General features: G+C 32.8%; 1 protein-coding gene across 1 annotated transcript; it reads left to right on the top strand.

Annotated features, from left to right (window-relative positions):
- Positions 1-1,105: 1,105 nt before the first annotated feature.
- On the top strand, positions 1,106-16,030 carry LOC124944777 (trafficking protein particle complex II-specific subunit 130 homolog). The gene is made up of 21 exons (XM_047485120.1): positions 1,106-1,379; positions 1,915-2,144; positions 2,291-2,472; positions 3,063-3,246; positions 3,598-3,688; positions 4,711-4,871; positions 5,788-5,877; positions 5,988-6,149; positions 6,469-6,530; positions 6,702-6,792; positions 7,832-7,995; positions 9,113-9,317; positions 9,829-10,374; positions 10,597-10,809; positions 11,412-11,772; positions 11,846-11,936; positions 12,037-12,121; positions 12,984-13,173; positions 14,572-14,882; positions 15,408-15,498; positions 15,587-16,030. Exons 1-21 carry the CDS (start codon positions 1,316-1,318, stop codon positions 15,763-15,765), a joined length of 3,753 nt encoding a protein of 1,250 aa, XP_047341076.1. The 5' UTR covers positions 1,106-1,315; the 3' UTR covers positions 15,766-16,030.
- The last annotated feature ends 1,258 nt before the right edge of the window (positions 16,031-17,288 follow it).

The raw sequence follows: 17,288 nt of genomic DNA, 5'->3' as shown, positions 1-17,288 counted from the left end.
TCTTCTTTTTTTAATATCTTATATCATTTCATGTTCGGTCATGAAATAAATCAAATAATTGATTTTGTTAAAGATTGTAATTTTATGGCAATGTTTGCATCTTATTCCTTCACCATATTACATATTGAATTAGGATAAAATGCACGTTATTTATTCCTTCGTCAATTTATAATATATGGTGAACCATTCAGTAAGAATTATTTACTCCATCGATATAAAAAAGGTTCCACAACTTCTCACGACTCGATCATTCGATTTTAGAATATAAGTTCATAATCATAGTCCTTTCTATTTTTGATAATGGGCTTGTATAGTCCTGTAATATGAGTATCCGATTTTTATGGACTAACGAAAAAAGTTCAACCGGTAAGTTGAAGGCTTATATGGTCCTGTAATATGAGTATCCGATTCTTATGGACTAACGAGAAAAATTCAACCTGTAAGTTGAAAAAGTGTGAGAAAAAAATGTTTGATCCTCTTATTTCTTTGTTCTAAAAAAGTTAGGTGTGATTTGATCAAAATTATGATTTTACAGTTTTTCAATCCTTATTCCTAAATGAGTCATGTAAATATAACAAACATACTGACTCACATTGGATCAACAACAGTGTTAAAATTGAGATTTCAAACTATTTAAATGAGATTTTGAAAGAAATATTCTTTTAACAGTACAAACGGAAAATTATATGAAATTACTATTATAGAGAAAAATCATCAAACAAATTCCGTAAGTTTTTCGATCAATCCTTACTTAAAACTCTTTTAATATGCTTTATTAAAATTTTATTTATTTTTTGAATAATTTTATTCTTGTTACATTACTATCTCACTATTAAATTATTCATTTCCTGAACTAAAATATTAAAACATATATATTTTTAAATTTAAATTTTAAATACTAAAAAATTATTTTAATAAATAAACTAATTAAAATTCCAATTACCTACATGTTTTTTATCAAATGAGTCCTTGTCCAATTAAAAAAAGGTTGGTTTTGAGTATTATTTACAATGTAAAGCACAAATATAACCATTAGTAAAGAGTGTGGGGGCTATATTTAATATTTTGTTTTGTTTGATTTTTGGAAAAAAAAAAAAATCGAAGTGAAGATCTGAAACCCGACAAGGACTGCAAGAAGAAGTTGACGACGCCGTTCGGTTCAAGCATATGAACAAGTTCAGTGAAGAAAGTGGGAGATCTCATCAAACTCGAACACGGCGTTTTCTCTCTTTCTCAAGCATCGAACAAATTCCCCGACTTACGAACTTCTCCATGTCGAATTCGCCATTAACCGCATAGTTTCGCTAGATCTACAATGGCCAATTTCTTAGCTCAGTTCCAGAGTATCAAAAACTCTTCTGATCGCCTCGTAATTGCCGGTACATTAATCATTCTCTCACATTATTCACTTCTTCGTACCACTTTTTGTTCATTTCTCAATTTAACATCGGAATCTAGTTGTGATTATCATAGATCCTGCTTTCCTTGTCTTAATTACTAACACTTTTATTTACTCGTAATCGAATTTAGCAGAATTATGAATTTCAAACGAATTGCGAGACCTTTTTAGCTGTTTTGCTTTATGTATATGGCAATACCTTTTTTATTTTCATGACATTCGTGTATCTATATGTGAAAAAGTTACTTTGGTGATTTTCATACTTGACTGGTGAAGATGAACTATTTTTAACCACAGGATATATGTGAAAGTTCTATTACATAAATGGATTGACTGATGTACCACATTATTCTTACATACATTGTATTGTAGGAGAGACAAATGAAGAAATTTTCAATATTGACATTAATTGGAAATAGTTGATTTTGCCGGTTACTAAAGTTATGTAACTGATTCTTGCCTTAACTGTTCTATGAGTGGATAAGCATGCTTAAGTTTTTCGTTGATTTGTTCAGTTGAAGATGTGAGCGACCTGTGGCCAACTGTCAAAAAGGAGTTTGAAGAGCAGTTGCCATTTAAAAGAGCTTCTTTGAATAACAAGACACGCAATCCTGTTTTTGTGGATAAACTGCAAGCTGAGTACATATTAACTACAGATTCAAGACTACGCAGTCGATATCCTCAAGAGCAGTGGTTGTTTTGGTTTCGAGAACCATACGCAACTATTGTTTTGGTTACTTGTGAGGTAAAACAGTTGTTTATGTTTCCATTAGATGTTAATCATTACCTCTCTGTGTCTTCACAAATTTGGCTTGGTTTATTGTGTTGTATACCTGCTACATTTTTAATTTGTTTTTGGATCACTAGTCAACTCTTGTTCTTCTTGTGTAGGATCTTGATGAGTTTAAAACTATCCTTAAACCTCGACTGAAGCTTATTATCCAAAATGATGAACGTGAGTGGTTTATTGTGTTTGTATCCAAAGCCCCGCAACACAATGATCAAGCTACCAAGCTCGCAAAAAAGGTGTATGCCAAACTTGAGGTGGATTTCAGTTCAAAGAAGAGGGAAAGGTGAGCTTGTTTATGGGGATTTTGCCATTCCTTTCCCCATATGCTTTCACAAGAAAAAATAAGTATCATGGTGACGATGACATCTCAATTTGTAATATCTTTATCCCCCACTTATGAGTAATGAATGGACACATATAATATAATTTCTCCACGTGAGAGTGCTCAATGCATTTGTACCATAGGAATCAACAAATTCTCAAGAGATGAGTTATGAGAGTGGATACTCGCTTATGATGGCAGGTTTGGACCCATGACCTCCATATGGAAATAAGGCCACCAACCACCAGCCTAAATCTTACATTCAGTAATTAGGATCGATAATAGATATGTCAAGTTGTTATCTAGAAAATTGATGTTTGTCATATGAATCATTTAATAGGCCTCGATTCCCTTCACACACATCCTTTGTCTTTACATGCAGAGACAAATTAATGTGTCATTCAGTTTCTCGACTGAAACAGTAGGTCAAACAAGTTATAAAGAGATAAAAATACAAAAATTGTAGGACGTTTTCAGTTATAAATTGACAATTTGTGATTGGAAAAAAGCTTTATTTTCTCTTATGATATTCTGATAAATGCTTCATGCAGATGCTGCAAGCTTGATATACATGGACCAGAATCAAATTTTTGGGAGGACTTGGAAACCAAGATGACAGAGTGCATCAGGAATACACTAGATAAGCGCACTCAGTTCTATGAGGACGAGATACGGAAACTAAGTGAACAGCGGTTTTTGCCGGTTTGGAACTTCTGCAATTTTTTTATTCTAAAGGTAGAACATATGCCGAAATTGTTCTTTATGCCCTTATGATAACCACAAGAATGACATAGATTGATGCAATGTCAACGAAGAATCTCTTAAATGTTCATAAAGCAACAGCTTTTAGTGCATGTTTCCTTTGTTCGTGAGGTCTAAGCCCATTAACAAAGAAGAAAATATCTACTTCCTATGTTTCTAGTTCTTGCAGGGTACATGTCGGTGCTCAAATATAACATTTCTATCATTTCAAACCATGTTTCATGCATGATGCATCAATTTCAATGTAAAAGAGAATAAGAGTTGCATTGTGTTGTAGCAGTTATTTTATATGGTGCTCATTGCCTTTCCTTTGCCATTTTGCAGGAAAGCCTGGCTTTCATGTTTGAGATGGCTCATCTTTATGAAGATTCATTACGTGAATATGACGAACTAGAGCTCTGTTATTTGGAGACAGGTGCCTAATGTATTACTATTAAGCTTTGTAGTTCTACTGTTTTCTTCATTTTATATTCATTATGTAGATGATAAGACGATGTATTCTCTTATCAACTATTGTTTTCACTACCTAATCACTTGGGTAAATAATTGTTTGTCTGAAGCTTCTACACATGGACAAATATTAACTAATACCCATAGCATGATCTTCTCGTAGATGAATTTTTTAGTACAGTCTGGAACTCTCTATAATTCAACGAAGTCATCATAAATGCTAACTTCATGTCTTAACCCCCAGTCAGTTCATTGTTACCCACTGTGATGCCTGAAAGCCATCTATAGTCTTCCTCTGACTGCCATGCATATTCTAAAGGTGTCACTATGAGTTGGAACCTCGTTTCACCTCTTTCAGCTTCTTCTACCCCATGTATCTAGAGAAATGAGCAGACATGGGAATCAGGAATGCTAGATTGTGATGACTTGTGTAGGATTGTGGGAGTTTGTCCTAAGATAAACATTTGCAAGGAAAAAGCTTTATGCGTCATAAATGGTCCAATTGGTTGGTTCAGGCTCACATGGTTTGGGACATCAATTTATTCAATATTCCCACTCTTTAGGACTTGACTTTCTCCTATATCCAGCTGATTGTTCTGTCAAGGCAGATTTCATATGTGAATTTCCATCAGATGTTTATGTTCATTTGTTTGCTATGATTTGTTATAAAAGAAACTAAACTAAAGTACAGCTTTCTATTATTGAGAAACTAGATTTCAATCATCTTATATGGTATCCAAGCATAGAGCCTGGCTTATTATTCAATTAGCATTGTTTCCTTACATGTTTGAACTTTCTCCTTTCTACAAGCTTCAGACTTCATATGCCTTTTTGTTTTATATTCCTATTCCCTTTTTAATTGACAGTTACCTTCTTATTTTTTTTCCTGTTTTCCCAATGTGTCATGGATTCTTCTCCCTTTTTTCTCTCTCTCTCTCTCTCATAGTTTATTGTTAACTTTCTTTCTCTGATACTTTTGGACTCTAGTTAAAATGGCTGGTAGGCTGAGAGATTTTGGAGGAGTGGACAAAGGTGATGATCAGGCTGCACTGTTGAGACCTGGAAACAAGCCATTAATGCAGATAGTTCAAGATGATTCATTTAGAGAATTTGATTTTAGGCAGTATCTTTTTGCCTGTCAAGCAAAGGTTTGTTTGACAAAGCCCTTGTAGCTTTGGGATAGACTGTTTTTTCATTTATCACACTGCAATGTTATGGTATATCACTATCTTGTTCCCCTACTTTTTATCTGTTTGTGATAATGAAAAATAATTCCATACATTGATTTTGTTCTTTATGTTCATCCTACACCTTTATTAGACTAATATTAGCAATTGTGTCATTCACAGCTGAATCTTTCAACGTAGTCATGTAGTCATATTTTATGGATGGATAAACATGTATGATTTTTTTTCTGGTATTTGTTGCTCATTATCACATAGGAATGTTTAAGGTTGCTCATTTTCTTTGATTTCTTGTGCATGGTACTTTGTTGTTGAATTACCTTTGTTTTGTTTTGTTTTGTTAATACCTGAATATGCCAACATAGTATTAACTTTGAGCTTCTCTACATGTCAGTATTTTCACAAGGTATCAAAATTTGAATATAGTGTGAGTTAATGTGGCTGGTATCAATTTCTTAATGTGCATGCATATACATAATATTGACCTTTTAGTTCCTGCAATTTTAGCTAGGCATTATCATATTATTTTGCAAACCAGATCATTGGACTTTTTGTGCATGCATATACATAATTGATCAACTGGATAAGTGGTTTAGGACTGTGGCACATTCTGTCCTGTCCTTTCAATCAAACCTAATGTATAATTGATTAGAAGAGAGTGAAGTGGAAAAGGAGAACTTCGAAAAAACTTCTGTACTTCCATTTACATTGATGTCTCTGATGGCCTCTTTTATTTTTTCAATCTCTCCCATGTATTCTCCATGTTAATAATCTAATTTTCTCTGACACTTGTACCTGTGGTCTTGTTACAACTATCCATGGAGAATGAGAAAAAGAAGATAAGAGTTCTGCAGAAATAACAAGTTGTACATTTTTTCAGCTGTTATTCAAGTTGAACCGACCTTTTGAGGTTGCATCAAGAGGTTATTCGTTTATAATCAGCTTCTCGAAGGAACTGACATTGCACGAGGTGATTTCATTTTTATTTGTTTCCCTTTTCCAGTTCAATTTTTCTGAGGTTTTGGTGAGAATAAGATTGAAATCATTCTCAATCACGTTGTTTCATTGGGGTTTCTGCAGAGTATCTTGCCCTTCTGCATGCGTGAGGTTTGGGTAATAACTGCCTGTTTGGCTTTAAATGAAGCAACTATTTCCAATTCTGGTGATGGGCCGCTGCCAATTGATGTAGAAAACGAATTTCATCGCCTTCAAGGGGATCTTTATTCTCTTTGTCGGACTAAGGTGAATGTTTTATATCTTGTGCTAATTTGAGAGCAATACTAACATTCTGTACCGAGATAGCATGCTTATCAATTTTATCTACAATCCAATGCATATTAATCTAACAAAAACTAAATATGAAGTAGAAAATTTTCTGTGATGTCAATCACCAAACCGAAGCTACATATGCTGTCTCATGTATTTTCATTTGTCAACATTTTAGAGTCCCCAGGGGTCTGCCTGTCGGAATATGCCAATCTCCTGACACTTGCTCATTTTTGGTCCTCTACATCTCTGCTAATAAAATTTCTCTGTAAATTTGGTATTTATGGTTTTGCAGTTCATGCGGCTTGCATATCTATTAGGTTATGGTTCTGAGATCGAGAGAAGTCCAGTGAACAGGTACTAGTGAAAGTTCTCTGCTATATATAAGTGGCTTTGCACGGGCTCTTTAGTTTCTTGTTTCTTGATATTATAAAGATCATGCTTTGAATGAAGTGCTTGAGATTCTTGGCTTACTTCACAATGTCTCGAACTTCTCTGCATGACAAGTGTTTTCTTCTTTGCTTGTAGTGCTTTACTAAGCATGCTACCTTGGCCTAAGCCAGCCGTATGGCCTTCGCTCCCCCCTGATACTTCTTCTGATGTGTTTGATAAGGAAAAGGTATGGTTCTCATTATTATGCTGTTATATACACATATATATGTACCATTTAGGCCTATAAGCATAACTACTAAGGATTAAAGCAAACATCTACTTGGTCATTCATTGTTAGTTAACCTGCTCATAAAAAATTCAATTCAGTAAGAGAACAAGGTGATTTATCAATTGAAACACCCGACTTTGTCAATTTTGTTCAAGGTTGCACGATAACCAGATAATTGATGATATGTGAACTTGACAAATAAGGAAAGAACATGAAATTTTTGCAAATGGGTATTACACGAATAGGATGTATTGCCATTTATGCTGGTTCATGATGACATCTTAAATGGTGATCTATGAACTTGTGAAGAGTGGAAAGTTCATATGAGATCAGTTCAATTTTGCTATTTTGAGGAGGGAAACAATACTCTCTCGACGCCTTAAAACTATATGCTACTAGTGAAGAGAAATTATTTTGGGACGTCTGAAATAAGAAATATTGGAATATTATTTAAGGATAGGATAATTAAATGAAAGGAGAAAGCAGTTTTTGTTACAGTGAATTTCTTGACTCTTACAGTCTACAAATATTGAAAATCATTTTCATGAAGGATGGACAAATACTTGTCAATGTTTTGGTAATGGTCATAATCTCTTTAGTTATTTGGCTTATTCATTACCAACGAAAGCATTTATGTGGGAACTTGAAATAGGAAAATATAAATTGGCTCAACAGGAAGGATTACGTTTCCATATATAATTCCAGCAGAAGCCTCAGTCCCTAGTCTACCACACGGAAATTGGAAAACAATGAAGTTATGTCCCTTTTTCCATTTGACCATATAATATGAATGTTGGCCTTTCGCATGAGTCTACTGCAGCTCCTTGCTTGATTTGACCTTCATTATTATATTGAAGATATTGAAGGTCTAGTTTATTGTTCTTCTACTTCCAGTCATTACCGACATGCTCATTTCAATATGCTTCTGATTCGAGTTGCCTGTTGCAGTAAAGATGATAGACCATATATAAATCTAAATATGTAATAACTGGTGCAGGTGATTCTTCAGACTACACCAAGGGTAAAACACTTTGGTATTCAAAGGAGGCCATTACCTCTCGAGCCATCTGTTCTTCTGCGTGAAGCTAACCGTCGAAGAGCTTCACTTTCAGTTGGGAATGTACATGAACTGTTTGATAGCCGTGCTGGTTTTGGCGATAGGTAATTGTAGAATATTGAGCTCTTGAGAGTGATAATAATATTCAAATATAACTTGTCATTTACATGATAATTGTGTAGAATATAAAAGACATTGAGTACCATAAAAGTAAAGAAATGATAACAAGCAATGCAGTATAAACAAAACATGTTGAGTGCAAGTAAATTGCACCAATATCAAGGATGAGAAAGAGATAATTCTACAGTTATATAAGAACCATTTATATTCTAACTTAGAGCTTGTTTGATGTAATGTTTTTTTAAATAACCGATATTTTTGGAAAAACCTTGTTTGATGAAAAAGTGGATTACGTAGGGTTATTTATGTTAACTGGCTAAAATATATATTTTAGATGTTATATAAAAAAATATTGAAATAGTATAAGTGGCTAAAAAGGGTAGCTTAGTCATTTTAGTTGATAACTTGGATGATTTAGTATAAGTGGTAATTTGGATTGAATTGAAATATTCTTCATCAAACAAGCCCTTATGCTCCTTGAGAAGATACACTTAGTCTTCAATGGACAAGAGAGCAAATCCGTGGTTTGTAGTAGAATATCAAGTTGTGCTTAGTGGACTTAGGGCCGTTCCCAGGATAAGGCAAGCAAGACCCCCATTTTGGGCAGCCCCATCCCCTACCTAGGGGGTAGCCCAACACCCCCTCCCTTCCTAAAATTATTATGAAATATAAAAAATATTAGTATTTTATTGGATAGAGTGTTTGTTATTTAAGTAGAAGCTCGTAGGGTCAACCCCTATCTGGCACATCTTTTTTTCTTCTTTTTATTACATATGTATAAATATGTCAATTTGGCCAATTGGGATCGGACTAGGGCAGCTCAATCCTCGGGACCGGTCCTGAGTGGACTTGACTCTTGTGAGCTCTTCAAGATTCAAGAATTATAGTTTTTTCAATGTGAACATCACAAGTAACTGACATAAGAAACCGTTCAAAATTATCGTCACTTACAAGATATTACTTGACTTGATTAACTTATTTACCTCAAAATGTGTTTAATCATTTTACAACTTGATTTCAACTAATTTCAGAATGTTGTCATCTTGGACTTAATTAGATCTTCTTCCCTTGCTATTCTTTTTGTTTTTTGTGTAACTGCAGCTCAGATTTAGATATGAGATTGTCACCATCAACCAAGTCACACACAAATGCCATTTCCCGTACTAATTCTTCTCCTGGAATAGAGAGCTTAATTGATCGACCCATGAGACTTTCGGAGATCTATGTTGCAGCTGAACATGCTATGAAGAATACAATTTCTGATCCTAATCTTTGGAAGTCATTGTCATCCGTAGAGGAATTCGAGGTACCTACTATTGCAGCTTTGTTGCATGCAACCTTAACATCTCACATTTAGTCACCAATACAAATTTTCCCTTCGGCTCTTTGTTATTGTGTCATTAAGTGAAAAGTAAATAGAATGAACAATATGTAAACCACAAAGTTGGAGAGCTTCAAGGTCTTCCAAGATATCCTTAAAATATTTTTCAATGAATAGATTACTCTATTCCTATAGGTAATTTATAGAGATTGCATTGAGAATATTTGATAGCTATATAAAAGGAATAATATATAATAGAAGAATTTTAAATTGCTGAAAATGAGGGGGGAAATAACAATCTTCTCGGCATTATGTTTTTATTTGGCACTGACTTGAGTCAACTCGGTTGTTTGCTGAGTTCACTCCGACTGCTTTTTAACACGGTAATTGTCATCCTGTAGTTGTTAGCTCAATAATTTGTAAAAATATCTGTTAGTTCTGCTGCTTATTCATCTATTGATATTCTAACTTATTATATCCTGAATATTTTTTCCAGCAAAAATATCTGGAACTAACAAAGGGTGCTGCTGATAATTATCATCGCTCTTGGTGGAAAAGACACGGAGTTGTCCTAGATGGAGAAATTGCAGCTGTGTCCCACAAGCATGGAAATTTTGACCTTGCTGCAAAGTCTTATGAAAAAGTGTGTGCTCTTTACGCTGGGGAAGGATGGCAGGATCTGTTGGCTGAAGTTCTTCCCAATTTGGCAGAGTGCCAAAAAACTCTCAATGACCAAGCTGGTTATTTATCATCCTGTGTGAGATTACTTTCTCTGGATAAGAGTTTATTCTCTACATTGGAGCGCCAAGCCTTCCAATCTGAAGTTGTCCGTATTGCACATAGTGAAATGAAACAGCCAGTGCCTCTGGATGTGTCATCGCTCATAACATTCTCTGGCAACCCTGGACCACCATTGGAGCTATGTGATGGCGATCCTGGTACCCTATATGTCACAATTTGGAGTGGGTTTCCTGATGATATAACACTCGATTCAGTTAGTCTGACACTTATTATGACATACAATGCTGACGAAGGCGCTAAGGTGCATTTTGCTCTTTTGTTATCACATTTTATGATGGAGGCCATGATTCAGAAAAAAATTACATTCGTTATGTTTGCCAAAATCACAAGCATATATAAAATAATCTGGATTATGATAAAAAAGAAAAAAGAAACAGTTTCCAAATAGGCTTATGATTGATTTCAACACTTGAAAGTAAACATGCTGTGATATTCATAATATTCTATGCTCTACTTTTTTCAGGCAAGACAAAGCTCGGAAGCCATCATTTTAAAGTCAGGCAGGAATACAATAACACTTTCTGTCCCTCCTCAGAAACCCGGTTCTTATGTTCTAGGAGTTCTTACTGGTCAGATTGGTCACTTGAGATTCAGATCTCACAGTTTTTCTAAAGGCGGACCTGCTGATAGTGATGATTTTATGAGCTACGAGAAGCCTGCAAGACCAATCTTAAAGGTAATATAAGTTGTTTGAAGAAAATTATGCAAGGAAATGCAGCATTGCCTATTCTATGTTAATTGATATTCAATAAATAACCTTGTGATTATTATATTATACTGAACTTTTATTTTTAGTACTTAAAGAGCCTATTTTGAAAAGGGTATTTTGTTCAAATCACGGGCTCATTGGATAATTGGCAAGTATAAGATTGTTTTCTGGATCGTAATCCTCCACGTTTCCGGATCATGATCCGCATAATAAGATGTGATAACAAATATCATTTTATATTTTCTAGGTCATATTCCAAATTTTAATGTTTTTTTTTTTTTGCTTCATTTGGTATAAAAGTCATGATATTTATATTATTGTGGTTTTTGACATAAATAACAAATGTAGATTTTTCCGGATCATGCTCCACATAATAAAATGTGATAACAAATATGCTCGTTAGTATTTTCTAGATCATGATGCACATTATAGTGTAATTTTTGGCTTGATTTGGTATAAAAGTCATGATTATTGTGATTTTTGGCAAAACAAAACAAATATAGAATTTTCCAATCATTATCCACATATTAAAGCATGATAACAAATAGGCTCAAAATGTTTTTTTCTAGGTGTCTCAACCAAGACCTCTAGTTGACCTTGCTGCTGCTGTTTCATCTGCTTTGCTAATCAATGAACCTCAGTGGGTTGGTGTAATAGTTAAGCCCATCACATACTCACTTGTTGGTGCCGTCTTGCATATTGATTCTGGTCCTGGTTTAAAAATTGAGGAGTCATGTGTCATTGAAATGGAGAAATATGCTGATGAATCAACAAAGAAGTCAAGTGATTCCTCATCCTCTGTTGTTACTGAGCGCTTGACTATTCAGGATGGTAAAATAAAGTTTCCTGACTGGGCAAGTGATGTAACGTCTGTTTTATGGATTCCTGTTTGTGCTATTCGGGAAAGCCTGGCTAGAGGAACATCTGCAGGTTAGGAAATTGACATAAATATCCTTTTTGTCCTTTCTTCCTGACTCCAGTGTTCTGTGTGTTGTATCTACAGCTGATACAGACCGACCTAGTCTTGTGGATGGATTGAGAACAATAGCTCTGAAGCTGGAATTTGGAATATCACATAATCAGATTTTTGAAAGGCAATGTTACTTCTCTTTTGACACTTCAGATTGTGGGAAAAGTTTTTTATTTTATTTTTAAACTGACTGAATCTGACACATTGAGTTTTCTATCCTGTAGAACCCTTGCTGTGCATTTCACTGACCCGTTTCATGTCAGTACTCGTGTTGTGGACAAATGCAGTGATGGTACCTTACTGCTGCAGGTACTATATCATATTTTCCAGTGATCATAAAACAGATACGTGATTTAGGCTCCTTAATGCTGCAGGTACTATATCATATTTTCCAGTGAATATAAAACAGATATGTGATTTAGGCTCCCAAGTGTATTATTGTTTCCTGAAAATTAAGCGTTTAGTGTTGAATATTGAATTTTAAGTGCCGAACTAGTTCAGTGTGTGGAAAATAAATGTTGAATAAAGAAAATGAAAATATCTGAATTTTAATCATCAATATGTAAGTTGATTTGATAAAAATGTGAAACTAATGTCGAAAAAGTACTTAAAGACTATTTTACTCTAGGAACGTAATTTGATTAACTTACATTGGTTAAAATTAATCTTTGTATGTTCTTACTATAATACCGAGTTAAGTCATTCATAAATTTCTGAATTAAGCTAGATTTTCTAGCTTAATTTGAATTGAATCTAACAATTAAGAGCTTGTTTGATGTAGCATTTCTTTTAAAGAAAAACATGTTTGATAAAAAAAAAATTATTTGGGTGAGTAACTAAAATATCCTTTGTATTTGATATTTAAAATGTTATAATGAATGAAGTAAGAGTAATTTGGTATTTTACTTGATGCTTTGATTGACAATGGAATAAGGGGTTATTTGGTGATTTTTATATGACAGTTATCAAAAACTTAATTTAAATTGATTGATGAGTTCCTATTTTTCTTATCTGTAAGCTTGTTGGAAAAAGAGTTATTAAATACTGACTTATATACATGTGTAATTTTATTTTCCTTGTAAGGTTCTATGACATAGTTATTATTTTTTTGGTCTTGACACCATAATTATAGCTTTCTTACAACATATGGTATCTTTGTTACCTAATGAAGGTGATTCTATATTCTCAAGTGAGAACATCCTTAATTATTTACGACGCTTGGCTAGATCTTCAAGATGGGTTTGTTCATTTGGGTCAAAATGAAGGGAGACCAGCGACTGGCTTCTTTCCACTGGTTGTTTCCCCGGGTTCTAAAGCAGGAATCCTTTTCACCATATCGGCTAGGGATATCGTTTCAGAAGGTATACCTTACATCTTCTCAATATTATCTACCTGAGCTCTTAATTACATGGATATAGCCATTTACCACCACATCACTCAAATCATAACAAAACAAAAAATCAATTTACCCTTATTTTTATGCTTTTTAACATTTTAAAATATTAAATAATAAGATATTTTAGTCATTTTACTAAAATAATCCACTTCTTATATCAAACAAGGTTATATAGAAATAATTAATTAGTTATTCAAATACCTCCAATCAATCAAGGCCTGCATCTTTCTGAAGGTAACATGTCTGAATATAATCTTGACTAGTTACATTTGGCTTCTGGTTTTTTGGAACCTGAATTTGGAACCTTGAGGTTTTTTGGGGCTTGTTTTTCTTTGATGTCTTTTGAGTTTGATTTGATTAATTTATGAGATCTCTTAACTTAACTTGTATTAAACTTAGTTTGAATGTTTCACCACGGTTACCGTGGACTAATGAAAATGTTCTTCCCTTTAAAAAAAACATGCTTTTTGGGGGATTGGGGGAGAGGCACTATTTCACCAATTGAGTCACAGGTATCTAACAGATTCATACCTCCCTTTCCTGCTAGGATTGGAAATATATTTCTGACCAGGAACAGGCCCTATCACAAGAATATTTTTTTTATCGGGACGATAGCTCTGAATATATATATATATATATATATATATATATATATATATATATATATATATATATATATATATATATATATTCTTCACCATACATGCTGCTCACTAGTTAAAAACTAAGAATTTTCTCTTCTTCTTTTTCTTCTTTTAGTTGTCCGAAATACAACTTCTAAATAAATATGTTTATACTAAGCCTTGTTTGATCAAAGGGTTATTTGAATAACCAAGTGGTTAACCTTGTTTGATGTAGGTTATAAAAAAGTATACTGTTTGGATAAAAATATATTAGGGTTATAAATATTTTATTTTATTTTATTTTATTTTTAAAAGAGGTTTTTTTTGAAAAAGGTCAACTTTTATATTAGAGAAGAATAAGGTAAGGTGCATTCATGGATTAGATAAGCTGAAAAGCAAAACAACAAAATGAAGAACAACATATTAGATTTCGAAGTGCAATGCATTCCATTTGAAAACATTATTGTATCTGGAAAACATCAATAATTTTATGAATTTATGTCTAATTAAGTTATTCTCAAATCGTTATCTCATTTAAATGCACATCAAGATAAGATGCTTAACAAAAAGAGTGTTTTCAAATAAATTTATTGGCGACTTCTCATCCATGCCAAAAACAAAATGTTTCCAAGTGGCCCGTTATTAACAGTTAGTCGTAGATCTCACATTCTTGTTTGTCTTAATAACTGATTACATGAGAATAATGCAAGAACAACTTATTTTCCTTTCTTAATATCCAGATGAAAGCGGGCAGTCTACTCTAGATAGCTTACTGAATATAAAATACGAGATCAACGGTGATAGGAATCTCGGTGCTCACTCTCCTGTTGCAATTGCACCTAAAGAAGAATCTGGAGAAGAAGTAGAAGAAGTAAAAAGAGATCTCATCTTCAAGAGTGCTCTTGTTCTACAACGGCCAGTGCTAGACCCTTGTCTAGCTATTGGATTTCTTTCTCTTCCTTCAAGTGGTCTCAGGGTGGGACAACTCGTATCAATGACATGGCGAATTGAAAGACTAAAGGATTTTGACAACGCCTCTTCCAACTGTGATGTAAGCCATCACACAAATTTACAAACATTTTTCTGGAAAGAATCTTGCCTAAGAGATTAAAGGTCTCAAATTCGATTTCCACTAAAAACGGCTCGAATGAAGCGAGGCCCATGGTGGTGGGACTTCATGCGAAAACACTATCTATTTTTTTTATCCAAATGAGTAACCGCCCATAAGGCCACATTTGAAAACACTTATTATATATGGGAAAACGTCAATATTTTAAAATTTGTCTCACAAAGAGAATGCTTCCAAAGAAAATCCCATATCCAATAGGTGTTTTCAAATGCTTGGAAAAACTTTCAAAGTCTAGATCTATATGAGAAACCATCAATAATTCTTTTAAAATTGTGTCTAACTAAGTTCTAATGTAATCTCATTTGAATCCACATCCTGATGAGAAACTTCACCGAAAAGTGTTTTCAAATAAATTTATTTATAGTTTCTCATCTAGATTCGGATCCATACATCTCTTCTAGATTTGGATCCGGAAGAGGAAATAATATATTCTGTCTTTTATTTCAGGACGAGCTATTTTATGAAGTTAATGCTAATTCGGATAACTGGATGCTTGCGGGAAGGAAAAAAGGCCATGTTTCTATGTTGACAAAAAAAGGTAAATGCAGTTCTTTAGTGATTTTAACACAGTTAGCTCTGTTTGGTTTGGTTTGGTTTTATATGTACACGAGCTAATAAAATGACAGGTTCGAGGATAATTATCTCGATATTGTGCATGCCATTGGTGGCTGGATATGTTAGGCCTCCAAAACTTGGACTGCCAAACGTTGAGGCGGCAAATGTGAGTTTTAGCCCTCCCGGCCCTCATTTGGTCTGCGTGTTGCCTCCACCTCTAAGTTCCTCTTTCTGCATACCCGCATCGTGATCACACCATGGACCCGACCCAATTTGTCGCCTGTTTCAATAACCAATTTTGATTTGTAACCATTGGTTTGTATATTTTATTTTATTTTTTCATAATGCTGAGAGAAGTTAGATGGTTATTTTTCTTTTGTGGTTTTCTCAGGGCAAAAGCAGAATGGGTTATTATTGTTTGTTTGTGCATTGAACTTTTGTACTATATTGTAGAATTAAGAAAGAACTTAAAAGTAAAAGAGGGATAATACCACATAGAATACATGCTGATTTCTTATTTTCTGGATTTTTTTTTTTTAAAACAGACTATTTGGATTTAAACGTTTAATTGAAAGAAAAAAAATACACAATTTATTTGCATAAAAAGTATATAGAAAGAATAAATGTACACTTATTGAAGATATCAAATCATGCAACACAAATGAAATAAGGAAAATTGAAACTAGGGAAGTAAATTATTGGAATTTGACATAAAAAAAAAATCATACATTATAATTCAAAATTCAAATTCTATTTTAAGTTATAAAATAAATCTTAAATAGAATTAAAAGGCTAATAAAATGTATTTTCAAATAGAACTTGTTAAAAAGGCCTAGAAATTAAGCATGACAATTGAATAGGATCTAGACGTGAAGTAACTTACACATCACGAATCTATTCATATTAGCTTTCTGCATTTAAATATATATATATAAATTTATGTTAATTAAGATATTTATAATATAAATAGTTTAAATAGTATCTTAAATATTTATTTTAATTTAATTAATTGAATATGAATATAACTATATATATGGGTATATTTAAAATATAATTTCAAATAATATTTTATTTTGCCGTTTCAGTATTAAGGACGGATGCAAGGTTGTTGCATTCAAATATTATCTCTACCAAAAAAAATTAATTAATTAAGTTAAATCCTACAATTTTTTAGATTCTAAATGAGTCAAGTGACACGATTTTGGTTAAATAAACTTTTATGATATTAAGATTTTACAATTTTTTAAATTATTTTAATTTTATAAGATTTTACAAAATTAAAGTGAATTTATATTTCTAAACTCAAAACAAACAAAATTATTATATATTAAAATAAATGAGCTAATTAATTAATTTTTAACTATAACTTTTTAATGTCATTTGTTTATAATCATTTTAAAAATTAATTTTATACTTAATTATATATTAATAATAATAATATAAAATTAATATTCTATAAAAGTAATTTTATTATTTTAAATAAATTATTGATTTTACAAATTTACAAATAATTAACAATTTTAAGTCAACTTTCAATTTTAATTAAGTTGATCACGACTTATCTCTAAATCTTTTATGGATAAACATACAAAAACACCTATCTTGGGAAAATTATAGGGTTAAAACAGTAAAATTGAATTCTAGGGTTATATGTATAGAAAATAGAATAAAATGCAGACACATAGTAAACCAACACAAAAAAAAAAAAAAAAAAAAATTCCCTCAGACACTATTTCTATAAAAAAACATGGTAGGGACTAATTAACAAAAGAA

Source organism: Impatiens glandulifera, chromosome 7, assembly GCF_907164915.1.
Source record: "Impatiens glandulifera chromosome 7, dImpGla2.1, whole genome shotgun sequence".
In the NCBI taxonomy this organism is placed as follows: domain Eukaryota; kingdom Viridiplantae; phylum Streptophyta; class Magnoliopsida; order Ericales; family Balsaminaceae; genus Impatiens; species Impatiens glandulifera.
Note: the sequence above shows the minus strand (reverse complement) of the source record. Positions and strands in the feature narration are given on the sequence as shown.

Coding starts and splice junctions, on each gene's coding strand:
- LOC124944777 (XM_047485120.1), top strand. CDS start 1,316: ATGGCCAATTTCTTAGCTCAGTTCCAGAGTATCAAAAACTCTTCTGAT. Junction 3,689..4,710: donor GCTCTGTTATTTGGAGACAG/GTGCCTAATGTA, acceptor TTTGGACTCTAG/TTAAAATGGCTGGTAGGCTG. Junction 9,318..9,828: donor CATCCGTAGAGGAATTCGAG/GTACCTACTATT, acceptor TATTTTTTCCAG/CAAAAATATCTGGAACTAAC.